Below are 21,401 nucleotides of genomic sequence, written 5' to 3'. Positions count from 1 at the left end.
CGAGCGGAGACTATGCAGAAGGCCTCAGAACTGGTTCCCAGTGGGATGCTGTCAGTCATTGGTAGACCTCAGGATCAGTATAATTATGCCTGTCTGCAGGCAAAAGAGCACTGCAAGAGTCTGGGGATGGAGAATCCTGTGTGCTCTGTGGCCAACTACCTGTTTCCAGATGGCAGGGTTATTGCAGGGCACCAGCAGGTAATGCATTCATATATTCTTGCTGCTTTAATATACCGTGAATCTATTGTGTTCTCTTTTCTGTCTTCTCTCAACCATCAAAAAGTTGTTAGAGCTGCTCTTGTCATTTCTGCTGTCTTCTTTGACTTCTCAGGCTCTGGATTTCCTCCAGGAAAACTCTCGCGCCTAAAGTTCATGCGGACCAAAACTCTCCCAGTCAGTGGTGCGTTCCATACTGAGCTGATGGCATCGGCTACTGAACCCCTCAGAGAGGTGCTCCGGCAGGTGGAGGTCAGTCAGCCACTTTATCCAAAAGGGATTAACATATTTTCTGAAACATGCATTCAATTACTCTGTAAAGCTACACCAGTCCTCATTTTTTTAAGATAACCCATCCTATTCAGTCTGACTCGGAAAGTTAAATGGAAAGTACACCCAAGATTTTACATCTGGTATTCAGCCATTCAAACTGCCCTCCGTCTTCAGAGTGAGGGAAAGTCTTCCCTTCACCATGAACTCAAACTGAAGAGACGGATCCAGCGGGAAAACAGTCAGCGGGAACGCAGCGGGAGCGCCCGCAGCAGCTGCAGCAGCAGGGGCAGCCAATCTGATGACTTGACTATCCATGAGACGGAGAAGACAGAAAAAGAGAAAGACAAACAGGACTTAGAGATTGAAAACATTATCAAGGTAAGTGAGGGCTATAAGAATCTTTTTTAATATTTATTTAATTACATCATGCACCAAACTATCCATGGTAGTGATTATTTAACTAATTCATAGTGGCACTGGGCAGCTGCCAGTGCAGTTCATTTTGTCCATTTAAAAAGTACCATGTACACTCACTGGCCACATTTTTGTTAGATACACCTGTTGTGCATCCTCAACCCGAAAAGGCCCCACAAGCTCATCTTTGATGATACCAACCCAAACCAGTACTCCACCTCCACCTTGCTGGCGTCTGAGTGGGACTGGAGCTCTCTGCCCTTTACCAATCCAGCCACGGGCCCATCCATCTGGCCCATCAAGACTCACTCTCATTTCATCAGTCCATAAAACCTTAGAAAAATCAGTCTTGAGATATTTCTTGGCCCAGTCTTGACGTTTCAGCTTGTGTGTCTTGTTCAGTGGTGGTCGAGTCTTTCAGCCTTTCTTACCTTGGCCATGTCTCTGAGTATTGCACACCTTGTGCTTTTGGGCACTCCAGTGATGTTGCAGCTCTGAAATATGGCCAAACTGGTGGCAAGTGGCATCTTGGCAGCTGCACGCTTGACTTTTCTCAGTTGATGGGCAGTTATTTTGCGCCTTGGTTTTCCACACGCTTCTTGCGACCCTGTTGACTATTTTGAATGAAACGCTTGATTGTTCGATGATCACGCTTCAGAAGCTTTGCAATTTTAAGACTGCTGCATCCCTCTGCAAGATATCTCACTATTTTTGACTTTTCTGAGCCTGTCAAGTCCTTCTTTTGACCCATTTTGCCAAAGGAAAGGACGTTGCCTAATAATTATGCACACCTGATATAGGGTGTTGATGTTATTAGACCACACCCTTCTCATTACAGAGATGCACATCACCTAATATGCTTAATTGGTAGTAGGCTTTCGAGCCTATACAGCTTGGAGTAAGACAACATGCATGAAGAGGATGATGTGGACAAAATACTCATTTGCCTAATAATTCTGCACTCCCTGTATTAACAGAACATGGTTCATAAAACTGCTCCTACAACTGTTTTTAAATCATCTCTAAAGACACTTTATTGTTCTGTTTTTGTGTTTTGGCATTTCTGTGCTAATTTCTTGTTTTAATGGTTCTCTAATTTAAACTTATTTTTCCTATTTTAATACCTAAATAAATAATCATTTATTTTTTATTCATTTGTCTAAATTCTGGGAAAAGAAAGAAGTTTGTATTTGTTTAAGATACAATAAAATAATATTTTTACATATTGGAAGATGACATCGAGCTGAAAAATACTACAGGTATAAATGGAAACTACAGTTTATTTCTGTTATTTCCTGTGATAGTGTTTGTACACTCGCTCATGATAACTGTTCATTCAGCTGCTGTTTTTGTCTGCTGGACATCTTTAGCTTTCAGTAAGGATGCATTCATAGATCAGCACATCTTTTGAACCACATTTCTTATGAGACTCAGAGTTTACATTTTGGAAATGTGGTGAGACCTGGGGTAGAAAGAGACTGAAGCCAGCTTCAACCTCGGCAGTTTTGTGTGTGTGAAGCAGAAAGATAAGAACTGTGTGGCCAACTCATCACACACATAATCCTGAATCAGAAAAACAGCATCAAGTGTTGTAATTGTTAAACACAGAAGTGTGATTTATATGTGGTTTTACTGATGGTTAACACAGTCGCACAAACACCTGAAACTGATCAAAATATAAAACAACATATTAAACATAAATATGTGCCAGTTACCAGAACTTATATGTGGTTTCACTGAGATTTAATTATGCTCAGTTTATCAATACTCACTCATACAAAAGTTTGTTATGTTTTATTGATTATTTGGCTTTAGGTTTTCCATTTTTCCAGCTGCTGCTGTTTAATGTTTGCCTGAGAAAAGAAATTTCAGTTAGTGTGGGAAGTTTGGTTAAGCTGGTGGAAAACAATACTGTTACACTGACCTTTTTACGGTGGCCCTGAAGTGCAAACCACAAAAACAAATCACAAAACGCACAACAAATTGAAAAGCGCAAAAACAAATTGAAAAGCGCAAAAACAAATTGAAAAGCGCAAAACAAATTGAAAAGCGCAAAAAACAAATTCACTTAACGCAAAAACAAATTGAAAAGCGCAAAACAAATCACAAAACGCACAACAAATTGAAAAGCGCAAAACAAATTGAAAAGCGCAAAAACAAATTGAAAAGCGCAAAAACAAATCACTAACGCAAAAACAAATTGAAAAGCACAACAACAAATCACTTAACGCAAAAACAAATTGAAAAGCGCAAAAACAAATTGAAAAGCGCAAAAACAAATCTCTTAACGCAAAAACAAATTGAAAAGCACAACAACAAATCACTTAACGCAAAAAAACAAATTGAAAAGCGCAAAAACAAATTCACTTAACACAAAAACAAATTGAAAAGCGCAAAAACAAAAACCAAACCGGAAGAGGTAGGTACCAATGCTGCAACAACAGGCATCACTGATTGGATGATGGATCCGGTAGCCTTTTGAACCGGAAGTTGTTCTGTTCGGAAGTTTGGTGACTGCTCTACCAACTTTTTTCCACAACTTGGACAAAACATGTTGGCTGTATCCCAATTCAGGGTCTGCAGCCTTAAAGGCTGCATTTTAAGGCCGATTACGTCACAGCGCGCGCTGAAGGCTGTCCCAATTCAAAGGCTGCTCGAAATGCGGCCCTCAAATTCGACCTTCATTTCCCTGAATTTTAAGGCTGTGGCGGTGTAGACTTCGTGGCCCAACATATCCCACAATTTATAGCGCGCAGTCACTGTGGATAATTTTGCCGCAGACGGCAGAAAGCGTGTGACCGAAGAGTAAACTGTTAAACGTAAGTACTGAATATGATGTCACTTTTTATGTGCAAATGTTTAATAATGAGGAACATTAAAACACTACTGTTGGCCACATGTCGGCAAAGTTATTTGCCATTAGCGATGTTTGTACTTTCAGCGTTTACTTTGTTTTAAAGCATTTAAAATATAATAATACAATAGTTGACCTTAATCTTACAGAGAATGTGATGATTTTATGGATAATTAAAGTCAGTCATATATCCACAAACACAACAAGCTGAAAGTCAGTGATGCTGCTCGGTTTGCAGTCCTGAATATCACGGCACAAGCAGGATTCACTGCACTGTTAATGTTAGCTATGTTATATTGCTGCCTCTGTTCGGTGGTGTCGAGCCAAATGGACTTTAACGTGTGTTTGAACGAGCTGACGGTTCACTCGTTAAGCTGAAAGAAGATGCTTTAATCACAGGAGTCACACATGTGTCCACTGGACCATCTGGGAACTCTTCTTGTTTAGCACTCATAATAACACAAACACTAAATCCTCCTTCTCTTGTGCTGTTTTGTAGCAGTGTATACACCTGAGACTGTCACCTGTCTGTCTGTCCTGCACTCTCTCTGTTTCTTTCTCTCTGATTGTGGAATAAAAGTATGAACATGTATTTATAAGTTACACTTGTGTTTGAATCCTGCAGCTTATCACACATTTGATTTCCATGTGTGACAACTGCAAGTGTCCAGAGTGAGGACAGACTGAGGGACCCACTGCTGCACATCATCTGTGAGGCTTTGCACCCCTGATGATCCACCAGGACAAACTCAGCAGTGTGTGAGGAAGAGGAGGAGGAAGAGCCAGCAGCAGCTGACAGATGGAGAGAATAGACAGACTGTTCCCTGTTTGTGAAGGACTGCTAGAAACATTTAAAATAACTAATTGTCTGTCCTGAATCAGTCTTATTAGGTAATGTTCAGATAATTTGATCATTCCAGTGTTTTCAGTGTGGGAGAAAGTACTCAGAGCCTTCAAGTTACACACTATGAAAGGCAGCAACAAGTTTAATATTCAGAAACCTAAAGTATGTATCAGCAGCAGAATGGAGCTAAAAATAAATGTTTGTTTCAGTTCTATGAAGCTTTGAGTATTTTGGATTAGTAGTATTGCTGTGTTTGTTGCATCATATTGCTGTAATTGTTTATATGCTTTATATATTCTGAGGTCAGTTGATCTGTAGTGTTACATCATATTCTATAAGGATGTTATGTGCTTGTATACTTTCTGCCCAGTTTGACCCATTTAGCAGAAGTCAGCCTGTTTATGGCTCTGATATCTATTCTGTATGACTTAAAGCAGTTATGACATGGTCTGATTTTCTCACCCAATAAAGGAATATTTAATATATCAGTCTACTCTTCATTCTATCAGACAGTTATCACAGCTCGTACATTTTCTTTTTACACATATATGTAAGCATTGAGCCAAATTTAGTAATGCCAACATATTAAACGGACAATATTTGTCTCTTATATATAATACATCTACATATACACTGTCAAAGATACTTGTCTTTGAGTGAAGATTTAAGGTGATAGGACATATAAATAACTGCAACTTGAATCTTTACTGAAGCTCAGTATTAGACACAGAGTTCACTCACATGAATTTCACTCACATGTGCTGTACCAGTGTACCTGCACATGTGATGTGACAATAGAAGTGATTTGATTTGAGAGTTCAAACTCACTGCTGTAATAACTTATGATTAATATAATAACTATGATATTGGCCATATCATATTTACACTGACTTTAGTCTCATGAACAACATTAGCTAATTGTTATTTACTAGCTAATCTTATATGACTGTTCAGTACAGATATGAAGGCCAGCAATGATATTTTACAGTCCTGTGGTCTCAGCCTCAGATACGTATTAAATCACACAAAGCTCGTGTAGAAACAAACACACGAACAAAATATGTTCTCCTTCATTTCCGTCAAAGCTGTATGAAACGTTTCCAGCGGTTGGTGTTATGGTTGCTAGGCAACCTGGGCAGCGCGACGGAGGCTAGACCGTCCCATTTCACAAGCCTCGCACTTCCGGCCTTAGCGCGTTTTTAAATCGCGCCCTTGAGGATCGTTGAGGCTGCGTGCTTTTAAGGCTGCAGACCCTGAATTGGGATACAGCCGTTGACTGCTCTTTCTCATAACCACGTTCGGCAGAACAACTTCCGGTTCAAAAGGCTACCGGATCCATCATTCAATCAGTGATGCCTGTTGTTGCAGCATTGGTACCTACCTCTTCCGGTTTGGTTTTTGTTTTTGCGCTTTTCAATTTGTTTTTGTGTTAAGTGAATTTGTTTTTGCGCTTTTCAATTTGTTTTTGCGCTTTTCAATTTGTTTTTGCGCTTTTCAATTTGTTGTGCGTTTTGTGATTTGTTGTTGTGCTTTTCAATTTGTTTTTGCGTTAAGAGATTTGTTTTTGCGCTTTTCAATTTGTTTTTGCGCTTTTCAATTTGTTTTTGCGCTTTTCAATTTGTTTTTGCGCTTTTCAATTTGTTGTGCGTTTTGTGATTTGTTTTTGCGCTTTTCAATTTGTTTTTGCGCTTTTCAATTTGTTGTGCGTGTTGTGATTTGTTTTTGTGGTTTGCACTTCAGGGCCACCGTACCTTTTGGATAAGATTGTCTTACCTGTGGTTTCTCTGATGTGCACGACAAAACAGTCTCCAGGCAGCTTGAGTGCCCATTTAAAGGTTCCTGGTGGTACCAAGTGATTGAAGAGAGGATTGAAAAGCCATATTAGTTTATTGTAGATTGTAGTCAGTTGGCCAAGCTTGTAATGAAAACGGTTCATTACTCGAAGCTTTCATCACAGTCCTCTTTGGTGACATCTGGTGGACAAATATATGAAGAGCAGCTTGAGTCTGCAGCTTATAATGAACTGCTTCATTATGATTGCCCACTCTGCAGAGCTGACAGCTTGTGTTTGATGTCATGTGACAGTTCTGTGTGATATCGGGCTGATATGTTGCTTTGAACATGAATTTTGGGGTGAAAAAATTATGTTATCATCTTTTTTTTTTTTTTTTTTTTCTTCTTTTGCCTGTCCTGCTTTGGCTCTTTTGCCATCAGAATTATTGTCTAAAGGCAAAGAAAGATGCCCAACGGATTTACTTTTACCAAATTGACCATCCCAGCCTTGCCGTAATGGTCCATTTGATTCACCTTTATTGTTTATTTTATTTTCACTTGCTGAATACGGGACAGACTTGACTGGGGGAAAGAAGGGAGAAAGAAAGAGGAAAGAGAAACAGCTGAGAAGAGGGACGTGGGAGAAGGGCAAAAACAAAACCAACAGAATGGGCAGAAAAAAAAAAAAAAAAATGCATATATCGATCACCTGGATCACCTGTTGAGAAAGAAAAAGAAAACAAGCAGAAGAAAACGAGAGCAATAGAATAAACAACATCACAATGATATATGGAATATGACAGTAAATACTAAATATTAAACATTATTGTGCAGCACGTAAGATCGACAGCACACAGTGTGCTTTAAGGTAGGAGCCAAAAGGGTGTGTAGTTTGTGGGTGTGATCACCCGTGTATGCACCTGTGAGCATGGACGCTTTTTTTTAAAAGGTTCCTTCATGTAATGATCTGCTAGAGGGTGTGGGGAGCCACAGCCCCGTCCACCAGGGCATGAAGCAGGTATGGAGGAGATCAAAACTCCAGACATCCAGAAGCCCTCAGAACACAAGAGACCAAGGAAGACCAACAGAGGGGCAGCATGCTGTCCCAGAAAGAGCTGAGGAGAGTCCCAGATGAGGGCTCACTCAGCAGCCGCGAGCAGAAGCCAGGGGGTTGCAGTGACGCCCCGTGAGCTCCGCCCGGCAGCCAGCTGTGCCTGAGTGACCGAGCCCCAGGCCGAGAGGCCGGGGGACCCCACCTCAAGTGGCCCGAGCGGGCCCCAGGCTCCAGGCCCCGATAAGCGGCCGCCAAGGAGTGAGCCGGTGTGTACCTGGGCGCCCATCCCCAGACACAACGAACCACCAATGCACCGATGTCTGAGGGAGTCCGCCACTGGCAGGGGAAGTGGTGGTGGGGGAGATTGGCCTCCAAACCTTGGAGGGCCTGAGATGTCCCCAGAGAGGTGGCGTCTGATACCCAACCTGACATATAGACACAGACATACAGGCACACACAGATACAAACATCCATTCCCACCCTCATGCTCTCATATGCACTTACTCCACACTCAACCAACGTGAAGACAAACATAAAGAGACGCTGTACACACAATCACACTCCCCAAGCGTATCTCTGAACCGGGTCTAGGTACCCTTGCCCCTGGAGGGAACTGCACCCAGACCCAGGTGGTGTTACCCTTTTCCCTGCGGTGGGAGAGGCAGACCGCCCCGACTCCGCAGCAGCAGGGAGGCCCCCACACTCCAGACCGCAGTCGGACAGCCAACTCCTTAAATTATGTTATCATCAATCAATCATGTGGTCAGAAGAATCTGTGCTTACCTTGGAGGAATGTTTTAAATTTACAGATTGGGAAGTTTTATTCAGTCTTGATGCTTTGGTGGATGTTAGCTCATATGCAGTTTTGTAAAGACATGATTAAACCCCTTAAGCGTGCTAAAGTGTACCCTAATAATAAGCCATGGGTCACCAAATGCATCAAATCCTGTTTAAGGAAAAGAGACAGGCTTTTAAAGAGGGGCTGTTACTGACTTTCAGGCAGTCACCAAAGACTTGAAAATCGAGCTCTTGAAAGCAAAACAGATCCACAAAAAGCTTCTTGAAAGCAAATTTGCTGCAAAACGTTTTGGGTCTGCCTGGACTTGTATGAAAACCATATCAGGGTTTCAAAATCCCCAGAGCAGCAGTCAGATCATTGTAGACGGTTTTAAGCCAGACAGAGATTTGAATTTGCTTTATGCTCGTTTTAGTTCTTCTGAACTGAAACAGAAACTGAAAAGATACTCAACACTTCATCACCGAACTCAGTGATGTCCAAAAGGCCTTTCATACAGTTAATGTGAACAAGAGCCAGGGCCCTGATAACATTAGTGGCGCCTAATTAAATCTTGTGCTAGAGAGAGAGAGAGAGAGAGATCGATCCCTCTGGACTTTACTAGACAACGAGTGAAGAACATATAACGAATATCATCTTTAAAGTGATGAATAATAACTCTGCCTCTGTGTCTTCATAAAAAGATCGTAAAGAGGAAAGATGCTGAGCTGAAGCAGCTCTCACACACAGAGGATCACATCCAGTTTCTACACAACTACCCCTCACTGTCAGCACTCAGTGAGTCTACAGACTCATCCAGCATCAATATCCATCCTCTGAGCTACTTTGAGGATGTGACAGCAGCTGTGTCAGAGGTCAGAGATAAACTACAGGACATTCTGAGAGAGGAATGGACAAACATCTCACTGACAGTCACTGAAGTGGATGTTTTACTGTCACAACCAGAGCCAAAGACCAGAGCTGGATTCTTAAAATATTCACGTGAAATCACACTGGATCCAAACACAGCAAACAAACAGCTGTTATTATCAGAGGGGAACAGAAAAGTAACATTAACGGAAGTCTTATTCTGATCATCCAGACAGATTCACTGGATGGTTTCAGGTCCTGAGTAGAGAGAGTCTGACTGGACGTTGTTACTGGGAGGTGGAGTGGAGAGGGGGAGGAGTTGATGTAGCAGTCGCATACAAGAATATCAGCAGAGCAGGGAGTGTGAATGAATGTAGATTTGGACTTAATGACAAATCTTGGTCATTAGATTGTAACAACAACAGTTATACATTTTTGTACAACAACATCCAAACTCGTGTCTCAGGTCCTCGTTCCTCCAGAGTAGGAGTGTACCTGGATCACAGAGCAGGTATTTTGTCCTTCTACAGCGTCTCTAAAACCATGACTCTCCTCCACAGAGTCCAGACCACATTCACTCAGCCGCTCTATGCTGGACTGTTGGTTTACTATAAATATGGAGACACTGCTGAGTTGATTAAAGTGAAATAGACTGAAGTTTTTCATATTGTGGGTTTAAATCTGTATTTTAGTTTCATTTTATTTTCTCTCCATCATTTCTGCACATAGATCAGCTGTCAGTCAAACATTATGGGTGGTACCTCCACATCTTCTAGTTGTTCTCTTGATGTTTCTGAGTTTTTAAAGGAGATCTTTCCTGTGACTGTTTATGGAGGCTATCACTGCTCATCATCATTTTGATTTACTAAAATATTTCTCCACATGAAAATGTAAACTTCTCTATCCTCTAAATGTTTCTGGAATATTTGTATTGAAAAATGTCGACATTTCTCTTCATGAGTATGGCAGACCATGTGTGTGTGTTTGTGTTTGTTTTTGTCAAAATCATCAAACAAATGAGGAAAAACTGTGATTTTAATGAATGAATTCATATATTGTGTTGATGTTTTATTGTGTGAATAAACTGGAAGGTTTGACTATAAATCAAACTTTGAGCAAAGTCTTTTCTTCTGTCTTCATTCCAGGATCTCACTCAAATCTGATGCAGAAAATATGAAACTAAGCTGAGAGAATAACTGAAGCAGTTTTCCTCCTGAAGCATCACAAAGTTCAGAGTTCATGTTTAGAGCAGAAGATTCAGCAGTTGCTCTGTGACCTTTCAACTTTCTTCACTAAAACAGCTTCATTACAGAGAAACAAGTCACATTTTCTTGATGTTCTTAAGTCCTTTCAGATGTTTGTAATGGTCCTTGAATGCAGCATCAGTGTTGCAGGTTTAAAAGGTCACTTTCTGTTGTGTTCAAAGATTTCCTTCAGATATGGTCTTTAATCAGTAAAGCCAGTGATACAGCAGTGTCATTAGCTGTGTTATTGGCACCAGGCTGTGTTTATGTATGTATTTAATTCTGTCTGAGGATGTCTTCGGCATGAAATGATCATTTGCTCAGCTGCTGTGTCTCATCTCTTATCAAAGCAGCATTTATTAGAGTAAGAACAGATACTTGTGTCCTTCATTTGATCCCCGTCAATTTACAGAAGGCTTAAGGACCCTTTGACTTCTAACATACAGCTGCATGTTTACAATTTTATTATTTATTTTTTTCTACCAAGCGACATATAATGAACATCACTTCAAAACTGATGAACAATAACCGCATTTCTATATATAATACATCACAGTACAGAGGGCAATTTCTGGGTGCTTGAATTTTGCAGGTTTAGCTTTTGTTCTTTTTGTTTTTTAAATATTTTAATTAATATTTTAATTAATAAATAATTAATTTTAATTATTTATTCTAATGTCTGTGTTTGTGATTAAGAAGTTGCCTTAACTTATCTTTGATCTTATCTGAAGTTCAAAAGCTTTTTTTTTCAAACAATCAGAAGCCAGTATTCTAAAGAGTTCATATTTATTTCATTCAGGTGAATAATTCAGAGCTTTCAGGTGAATATTTAAATTTAAACTACATACTGTTTCAACCTATGGTTTAAACTGATCCTGAGTGAGTACATCTAAAAATGAAGAAATAAAAACTGGCTCCTTTTACATTTGTGTTACTGTTACTTTCTGAAAAAGACTCACATAAAGCAGATTTATCACAAGCAAACATCAAGACACATCCTTCATGGCTTAAAGTTGCAGTGGGACTCTTTCGCCATCTGGTGGTTGTACAATTTTCTCTCGTCTCTTATTTGTTGTGTGTAATCAGAAAAATTCTGGAGAAGATGGGCCTGCAGGGGAAAGTCACCCCCTGCAGGCCAGAAGGAAATGGGATATCTTAAAAATACAAAGTATGTATGTGTGATATCAAGAAGATAATTCTTAAGAACACAAGTTAATAAATGCAATTACTAAGAGTTGTGTTGTATTGATTTGCTTCCTGTCCTAATTCCCTCTCTCCCTGAGGACACTCCAGGGCCATCTATGCACACAAATCAGTTACAGGATCAAATGAATAATAGAAAATAAACAGAAATAGAAAATGTTCTTCTATAAGTTTCACAGAGATTTGGTTCACATATTTTATATAATATAGTAAATGTGCACGAATGACCAGCAATCATTCAGTCACTGCGACATTTCTGGGTCCATTTTAAAGTTGTCACGCTTTGGCGCTAGCGACCGGAAAAACACAGAAGTGAGTGCAGACTTTACTGAAGGGTAGAGGACTGTCCAATTTCACAGCAGCTCACTTCCGGCCTACCTGGCCTTTGAAGGACCCGCCCTATGTGGACCGGGTAGGTCGGGTCCTTCGAAGCATGCTACCCCTGAATTTGGACACAGCCCCAGAGAACATGACTGGGGAAACATGGATAACATGACAGGCAGGGGAACACAGGATGAAACATGAGGGAAACAAGAACTCACAACAAAGACAATCACAGCCACACAGAGGGAGACACAGAGGGCAAAGACACAAGGGGGGAAATACTAACTAATACACATCTAAACAGGAACAACCTCGGCACTAGAGAATCAACTTAACCAAAGACGACTTAAACATGAAACATAATACAAAATGACATCAAAACACAAGAAAACTGAAAACGCTGGTCAATGATCCAGGATCGTGAGAGGTTTGAGGCCTCAGTGTTGTCACTGCAGTAGATCAAGCAGTCAGTATAATAATCCTGACATGTTTGTATAGTTGCATGTAGATCAAGTGTAAGCATACCACAGGTTATTATTTATTTATTATTTGCTACTACATATGTCAAATTAGGTAAACTGACATAAGATTTGTTGCCAAGAAGCATTTTTACAACAAAGAAATAAATGACCAGACACAACTTTCCTTACATTTCATACAAAGTTTAGATGGTTTTCCATGTTTTTGTTTGTTTGTTTCAGAAATACTAGAACATGGATTCTCCTTTATCGAGCTATTTCACTGCTAACTTCTAAATCCTCTCATCTCCAGAAACCCTGGATGGATGGATGTTAAGACATTATTACCTTATTGCAACAGCAGAGAGTCCAGCCAAACTGATCATTTCAACAGAGCACATTTTTAACTTTTCAGTGGTTGTTTGTTTTGGGGAACTGAGCAGCAGTTAACCTGGGAAATAGCTAGCAACACTAGATTTAAGGAGATAGCAGCATAACTAAAGGTTGGTTTAGCATCACTGCCCTTTTTATTTAAAAAGAAAGTTTTATACCCAATTTTAAAAGTGGCGTTTGGCCTCAATTATTATCTCTGGACCTGAACTCCACATAAGACTGAATGATGAATAATTCAACATAACACTGGATGAGAGAAAATAAGGCATGCACCCTGGCAAAATAAAAACACAATGAAAGTGAAAAATAAGTGAAAATGAAAAGTGTTGGTTGTTTGTAAATGGTGTCGTACTTGCATAGGTCCTGTCTACTCACAGCACTTTCTGCTACATGTCTCATGTACTCAGTCACACACATTCATGCAGCACTTCTATCTGTGCCTGAGGGCTTTAGCCAACATTCACACACACGCTGATGGTGTGGTGGATTTTTGTTTGATATGTATAACTATGTAACTATATACACTATATATCTATGCGCACTGAACATATATATTTTAACTTTCATGTAGAGTCTCAAGACATTTTTGCTTCACCGTGGTTTATTAAGTTGGTACAGTAACAGGGCAGTTAATGTAGGGGGAGAGTTCTCCTGAATAATTTACTCTCCGGTAACTAACCTTCCCTAATACACACTCAACGTCTTTTTAACGCAGCACAACCAAAACAGTAACATTGTAACAGAGATCCTGAACACATCACGATAAAATACCATACAAAATAAACACACACACACACACACACACACACTTTGAACCCACACTGAAGTGTTTTTAAGCATGTAACCTGTGTATTATATGTTATAAGATTGTGCCACTTGCTGTATAAGATTTAATAATTAGGATTAATGTGTGACCTTTGACCGTGTCATGACCTATTGTGATAAGCCAGAGCAAGGGGTACTGAGAGTCCTGACTGGCCTTTGGCCAAGACCTTGGCCACTACCTGACCCCAGCAGCTGTGCTAGGCGTGTGGGAAAGTTACCCAGCAGCAGGGGGCGGCGATACTGGTCCCTATATTAGGGGACCAGAGGACGCCCCCAGGGCTCTTTTTCCTCCTGCTGCTGCTACCTGTCCGTCTCTGTGTTGCTCTGCTGTCTGTGCTAAGGCTGTACACCCCGGGTTTTGCTTTGCTTGCTTTCTGCTATGTAACTCTCTTGCTAAATGTCTGTATGTATTTTTCCTGCTGTTCATATGATTCAGTGTATTAAACTCTGTTCCAAGAATTCTACTCTTTTACAGAGCATCTTTTTGAGTGTCTTGGTTTTAATTGGATTTGGATCTCCACATCGTTGGTGGGAGAAGGTTATCAGAATGGCTTCAAAATTTGCGACCACAATGGACTTGGGGTTCAGTGTCTTGTCCAAGGATACTTTGGCATGTGGACTGGAGGAAACTGTGGACCAATCCACTGACCCTGTGATTGGTACCAATTGTACCACCTGAACCACAGCTGGGACAAGATTAAAGCTGCTTAATAAAAGAAAACAGCAAGAGCAAAGAAATAAAGAACACTTGGGGAAGTCTGAATAGAGATAACATGTGTTCGCTGCTTGAGCCACAATCTACTAGCTATCCTGAGTGAAGGAAAAGATTTGTCACGATTAACCAGCCTCTAAAGTTGGCAGCTCCTTGTAATGAATCATTTGACATTTCCATTTATTGCCAGTCTTTAGTGACTGAAACACTAACATGTGAAACTGGCTGTCAGAATTCACAGTTATCTTGTGCAGCAGATTTTAATCAAACTTTATCCAGCCTGCTGGGTGTTCATCGGCCTTCCTGGTGATGTAATTGGCCAGCACCTTAGCGTGCAAGGTGAATACAGCATGAATCACACAGGCTGCCATAAACAAAGTTACGCCCAAGACAGATATTTGAAATTCACATCAGCTGAGGACCTCGGTGCTGCTGCATACACACCTCCAACCACATTATACACCTGAACACCACAGGGCTCATCAAACCTGTCGTGATGAGCCAGACGACTGAAAATATGTTGTTTTTCTTTCTGGAGTTTAATTTTTACTTAGAGATTGATGTTCTTTAAGTAAGTTTGAAACTATTTAAGAGATTTTTTTTACAAATCATTATCAATTCAATTCAGTTTTATTTATATTGCACCAAATCACAACTACAGTTGCCTCAATGCCTTTTCTAGTGTAAAGTAAAGAACCTACAATAATACAGAAAACAGAGAAAACCTCAACAATCATATGACCTTTATGAGCAAATGCTTTGGTGACAGTGCTGCTGGGTTTTAATACAGTGAGCCTATAAAAAGGTGTCTGTCTCTGTCATTTCCCATAAATGACTCTTTTTATCTTTAATCTCTTTTTTGTGCCACAATCAGAAAGTGGTAAAATATACTTAATAAAGTATAAATAACTTTCTTCATGCAGCTGTACTTAAAGTAAAAAAGAAAAGAACATGACCTAGTTTGGGAAGTCACTTTCTCAATAAAACTTTATCACTGAGTATTAAAAGTTTTGAGGCAGAAGTTGAGGAGACGTTTGCACATCCCCATGCTGCTACTGTGAACGCTTCATTTTATCAGATGTAGCTTTAACATGACCGTGCCTCTGCAGACGGCTGCAGCTCAACGTCTGCAGATTTATGGAAAATAAAGGCGTTTACTGCAACAGTCGCTTTAGATCGCGCCTGTCGCATCCAACAAAAAGTCAGCACCTTTAGCTACAATTAAAGGAAATTTAATCCATCAGCAGGCTTTTGAGAAGCAGCTCAGAGCAGATGAGAAATGTACCGTAGCTGGAGACGACTCAGTGCCTGCTCAGTTTTATGAAACAAATCTTCAGTCTTTCAGTTCCTGCTGAGGACTCCAGAGGTATAAACATCTGTTTTTTCCTGGAGCACAAAGAGTTTGTCAGAGTCAGAAGCCACAGACTACAGACGAGCTCTTTTCTCCTCCAGTCCTATCAGCACATCTCCAGTTTAAAGCTTATACATGACGATGGAAAGCATTTACTTAAATCCACCTGCTCTGTCAAACTCAGTTCATTCAATAAAGACAAAAACATCAGAATAGCTCAAATGATTATGAGATGAATCAGTTAATTTACAGCCAGAAAATTAATCTGCTTCAATTTTAATGACTGAGTTTATTGTTTGAATAGTTTTGAATAGTTTTTCTCTATTTCTGCTTCCTCAAATCTCAATCCTGCAGCTTTTCTTTAGTGCTTTGCTTCATTGTGTATGTTGGAGTGTGTACTGCACTGAAGGCTGGATGAAACAGATCAGTTCCTTAGACCAGCCGGTGAAGTGATTATTGAGAAAATAAAGAACAGATTAACTAAATAAGACTTTCCTATAAGGCGAAATCCTTTTTGACCTGCAGGGGCCTAAAAATATCTGCAAGGTATTTTTGTAGGTTGGCTGGAGGAATTTGTAATTAATTAATTAATATTTGTAATTAATTTCTAATTATGTCAAGCATTTTGTTCTATTAATACAATATAACTTCACTTCACTTATGTCTTAATTTTTGCAAAAAATCTTTTAAGATTTATTAAATTGTATCTGCACATGTTGTATAGCAATATAATTTTTCTGATAAAGGCGATGAATATTCCTCATTTATTATATTTAGATCCCTTATAACAAAGGTTTCAAACATAAAGCTTGGGGCCAGAATCAGCCTACAGAAACTGGAAAATGTGAAATGCATAGAATTTTAACATTTATCACTAATAATAATAATAATAACAATTTTAGGTTTTCTTGACATTATAAAGAATCCCCCTTAGTTGCTATTCATACTACACCAAAGTCATTAGGTGACAGTTAAACAATTAAAGTTCCTGTTTTTTTCCCCACTAAATTTGTAAGTTATTTCTTTGTCTTTTTTTTATAGTGGAGTCATTGAAAAATAGGACATTCTTTTTAAGTTAATGAAAGACTTTATATTTTATAATTACAGGACAGTCTGGGGAATCAACTACCAGAACTTTTCTGTAATTTTCCACATTAATCGTGCAGCTTCACATGTCCGGCCCACTTATGATCAAAGTTACCTGTAAGTGGCCCACAGTGTAAAGTGAGTTTGACATCCCTGTCTTATAGATTCTGTGACATGACTAGTAATACTCAGTAACATCCATCAACCTCGGGTTTCACTGGGCAAAAGGCAGAGTTCACCCTGCAAAGGGTTAACACACAGTGAAAGAATAGAAAAGAAACAATAGAATAGAAAATATTTGACACAGAGCACTATGGTTACTGGTTTTGTCTCACCTTCCTTGACTGAAAATAGGAGGCCTGGTGCTCCTGTCTGGCTCTGCAGGGATGACATGAAACACTGAACAGACTGCACCCCGGCAGCTTTGGAAACTCCTGTTTTGGATGGTTTGACACATGAACCAGAAGCTTCTGCATGCATGGACACTGGAGGCACCAGCCTGAGGTTTGATAACACAAGACCATCATTCTGCCCTAAAAACAGGAAGATAATCTGAAGTTACCTTCAGGTGCTTTTAAGAGACTCTTCAAGTGGAATCTGAAAACTGAACTTTACAGAATACCTTTCAATGAAAAAGGTTAATGTGTGACTGTCATGCTCCTGGTATTTGACCCAGGTTTTTGAGTTTGTTGGACATTTTATTCATTCTTCAGAATTATGAAATAGTTATGTTCAGTCTTTGAGAGCCTCTGAGGTTTTTTTTGCATATGTTTCTAGGTTTTGGTTCTTGTTTCTGTTCATGTCTGTCCCCTTTTCATATCTAGTCTGTATTTGTCTCATCTTTGTGTTGTCATCTGTCTGATATCATCAGTGTTTTGTCCTTTTGTCTTCTGTGTCTGTCATGTCTCTGGATCTGTTTATTCCCCAGTCCCAGTATCAAGCTCACATGTCTGAGTCTCAGTGTGAGTCACTTCCTGCTTTATTTTATTAGTTTTCTGTCTCCTGTGAGTATGTCCAGTTTTGCTTCGTCTGTCTCATCAGTCAGATTTAGTTCACCTGTGTTCCCTGGTGTTTTCCATCTCCCTGATTGCCTCAGGTGTGTAAGCCCTTACTTTCCTTCTGTCCTTGTCATGAGCTCACCCTTACTGTGTGTCTTGTCTGTGTTGTAGTCTAGTTTCCTAGTGAAGTTCTTTGTACTATGGTTGCCTGCAAGTCCAGCAATAAAGCTGCCTTTTAGGTTCACTTCTGCATCTGAGTATCTGCATGTTGGGTTTATGCCTCTGTCTGCTGCACAGCACATCATGACCAAGACAATGTTAAATTATTGAAATTGTTCCCTGCTGTTGGTGGAGGTTTTGTCCACAACATGGAGTTACTGAAGGTCACAAAACATACTTCCATAAAACAAAAACATGTAAAAATAGATTAAATGTTTTACTGACACTTGAGAGTAGCAATACACCTTAAAAGTGTCGATTCACTTTTAGACAGTGATTAACAGAAGAGACGTGTAAAGACTTTTGGTGAGCTACTTTTTGAGAAATGTAAATTTGTGAAACCTGTTTGCTGTGGGGGATGTTTCTCAGTTAGTGAAATTGGATGAATATTTGGCTTTGCCCTCAGAAACAGTTTTATTGCCAAAAAATGTTTAACTTACCAAAGAATTTCTCCTGAGTTTTCTATTGAAATATATAAAATAGGGGAATTTGCAAAATAACAGAAAAATGTTCAAGTTCAATGTGAAGACAAAAATGTCAAAGTGAAAAGAACGCAGTACTCTGTCCTTGCAGTGAGTTTCCATCTTTAGCAAACTGTTATTAATCTGTATTTAAGTTCATTTTGTCTGAGGATCTCCTCACCATGAAATAATCATTCGTTCAGGAGCTGTGTCTCAGGTCAACACGTTCTCACTCCCTAAGCGTAACATTTTACGCTAGGTGACAAATCGTCAACATATTACGTTTTCGGGCACCCAACGCCTTCCTACGTGACGACATCGGAAAACTGCGAACACATGAGAACCGTTTGGACTCAATCTACACATCTTCGCTTTTTCCCTTAAAATCGCTTGGGAAAACACTATTTCACCTCATTAAAGTGCTGGTTAAGGTTAGGAATAAGGTTATGGTTAGGGATACGGTTATGGTTAGGTTTAGGGCTGCAATACAGGGCTGGAACTCGCCGCGTACCATAACAACGTGGAAGGTCACCTTTCGCGTTCCTCAGGAACGCTACGGGACGTGACAAAACGTCGGGATGTTACGCCTCGGGAGTGAGAACGGTTTGTTTTGATGCCGTTTTATTACTTTACAAACTAATATCGCCATCTGGTGGTTATACAGTTTATTACAAAAGTTAATGCTTGTCCCCATTTAAAGACCGCTTCCAAAAGAGGACTGAAGAGTCATTTAGCTTCAAGTTTAATCGGCTTTGCTGTGTAATCTTTGCTGCCAACAGTGAAGTGAAACATTTAAGCTGTACATGAAAGTTAACGGGTAATTATGATGATCTTTACCACAAAGACATTAAATGAAAGAATAAACAAAGGGCATGAAAACTGATTCTTATGTCTACTGTGTATCTTCAGTGTGAATGTTGAATTAGTTTTAAAAAAAATTTAGAGTTTTATTTGAGTGTCTGCATTTAAAGCACATATTAATGTATCGTTTCGAAATCCATGTTGGTACACAGGAAAAATTACTAAAGAATGTAGAATTAGAAAACTATCTGTATTTGTTTTTTTTAATATTTTTACATATATTTTACTATTTAAAAAATAATAGTAATATATAATATAATAACAGTAATTTAATTTGAACATAGGTTTGATTTAGTGGAGGCAGTTGTTCCCATGCATCATTCTGTAAGTGTGAGAACGAACTAAGATTAGAAAATGTCAAAATATAAAGTGTCATTTATTTTTATTCATCACAGCATCCTAAACTTTGCTGAACTTTTTGAAATATAGAATGAACTCACTGAGTGTTTACTGTCACATTTCAAAGCACCAAGTAAAGATAAACTATTAAAGTTTAACTGGGTCAGACTTGTTACTGCATGCTGTAATCAAACATACCACAGCCTGCATCATGTGATTGGCTCTTGGTCGCTCTGTAAGAATATTTCTTTAGTGCCTCCTTTCACAGATGTGTCTGTATCAGGATGGGCCTAAACAACATGGTGTAAATGCAGTTGCTGGTGAGCCTCATTTCCTGTAGGAGGTGAACAAGAGCAGAGATCTGTTTCCCTTCAGAGCACAGAGGTTGTTTCTGTTCAGAGAAAGTCAAACTGTCTGACAGTCACTGAGAGACGGTGAAACGGCACAGCACATGAATCAAATGGACCAAACAAAATTCTGCTGTTCAGTCTGTTTGGATCTACTGAAGGATCCGGTGACTATTCCCTGTGGGCACAGCTACTGCATGAACTGTATTAAAAGCTTCTGGGATGAAGAGGAAAAGAAGAAAATCTACAGCTGCCCTCAGTGCAGACAGACTTTCACACCGAGGCCTGTCCTGGTGAAAAACACCATGTTAGCAGATTTAGTGGAGGAGCTGAAGAAGACTGGACTCCAAGCTGCTCCTGCTGATCACTGCTATGCTGGACCTGAAGATGTGGCCTGTGATGTCTGCACTGGAAGAAAATGAAAGCCTTCAAGTCCTGTTTAGTCTGTCTGGCATCTTACTGTGAGAAACACCTTCAGACTCATTATGATGTGGCTCAATTAAAGAAACACAAGCTGGTGGAGCCCTCCAAGAAGCTCCAGGAGAACATCTGCTCTCGTCATGATGAGGTGATGAAGATGTTCTGCCGTGCTGATCAGCAAAGTATCTGTTATCTCTGCCCTGTGGATGAACATAAAGGCCACGACACAGTCTCAGCTGCAGCAGAAAGGACTGAGAGGCAGAGAGAGCTGGAGGTGAGTCGACAACACATCCAGCAGAGAATCCAGGACAGAGAGAAAGATGTGAAGCTGCTTCAACAGGAGGTGGAGGCCATCAATCCAGTCTGCTGATCAAACAGTGGAGCACAGTGAGAAGATCTTCACTGAGCTGATCCATCTCATCCAGAAAAGAAGCTCTGATGTGAAGCAGCAGATCAGATCCCAGCAGGAAACTGAAGTGAGTCGAGTCAAAAGCTTGAGGAGAAGCTGGAGCAGGAGATCACTGAGCTGAAGAGGAAAGATGCTGAGCTGAAGCAGCTCTCACACACAGAGGATCACATCCAGTTTCTACACAACTACCCCTCACTGTCAGCACTCAGTGAGTCTACAGACTCATCCAGCATCAATATCCGTCCTCTGAGCTACTTTGAGGATGTGACAGCAGCTGTGTCAGAGGTCAGAGATAAACTACAGGACATTCTGAGAGAGGAACGGACAAACATCTCACTGACAGTCACTGAAGTGGATGTTTTACTGTCAGATCCACCAGAGCCAAAGACCAGAGCTGGATTCTTAAAATATTCATGTGAAATCACACTGGATCCAAACACAGCACACACATATCTGTTATTATCAGAGGGGAACAGAAAAGTAACATTAATGAAACAACAACAGTCTTATTCTGATCATCCAGACAGATTCACTGGATGGTGGTCGGTCCTGAGTAGAGAGAGTCTGACTGGACGTTGTTACTGGGAGGTGGAGTGGAGAGGGATTCAGGTTTATGTATCAGTCGCATACAAGAATATCAGCAGAGCAGGGAGTGAATGTGGATTTGGATGGAATGAC

The 21,401-nt window shown here is 40.0% G+C and overlaps 1 protein-coding gene and 1 pseudogene across 1 annotated transcript; both read left to right on the top strand.

The window, feature by feature from the left end:
- The first annotated feature begins 12 nt into the window (after positions 1–12).
- Positions 13–17,773, top strand: LOC120436790. The gene is made up of 5 exons (XM_039607651.1): positions 13–172; positions 332–468; positions 664–867; positions 8,908–9,001; positions 17,766–17,773. The coding sequence occupies exons 1-5, from the start codon at positions 13–15 to the stop codon at positions 17,771–17,773; spliced, it is 603 nt and encodes a 200-aa protein (XP_039463585.1).
- A 2,072-nt stretch (positions 17,774–19,845) lies between these two features.
- LOC120436798 lies at positions 19,846–20,990 on the top strand (annotated as a pseudogene).
- Positions 20,991–21,401: the final 411 nt, after the last annotated feature.

The sequence above is a fragment of the Oreochromis aureus genome, unplaced genomic scaffold (assembly GCF_013358895.1).
Source record: "Oreochromis aureus strain Israel breed Guangdong unplaced genomic scaffold, ZZ_aureus HiC_scaffold_23, whole genome shotgun sequence".
NCBI lineage: Eukaryota > Metazoa > Chordata > Actinopteri > Cichliformes > Cichlidae > Oreochromis > Oreochromis aureus.
The sequence above is the reverse complement of the archived record's forward strand: the minus strand, read 5'-3'. Positions and strand labels throughout refer to the sequence as shown.

Excerpts from the sequence above, each read along its gene's own strand:
- LOC120436790 (XM_039607651.1), top strand. The coding sequence starts at position 13 with ATGCAGAAGGCCTCAGAACTGGTTCCCAGTGGGATGCTGTCAGTCATT. Across the intron at positions 173-331 it reads CAACTACCTGTTTCCAGATG|GCTCTGGATTTCCTCCAGGA; the intron begins GCAGGGTTATTG and ends TTGACTTCTCAG. Across the intron at positions 469-663 it reads AGGTGCTCCGGCAGGTGGAG|AGTGAGGGAAAGTCTTCCCT; the intron begins GTCAGTCAGCCA and ends CTCCGTCTTCAG.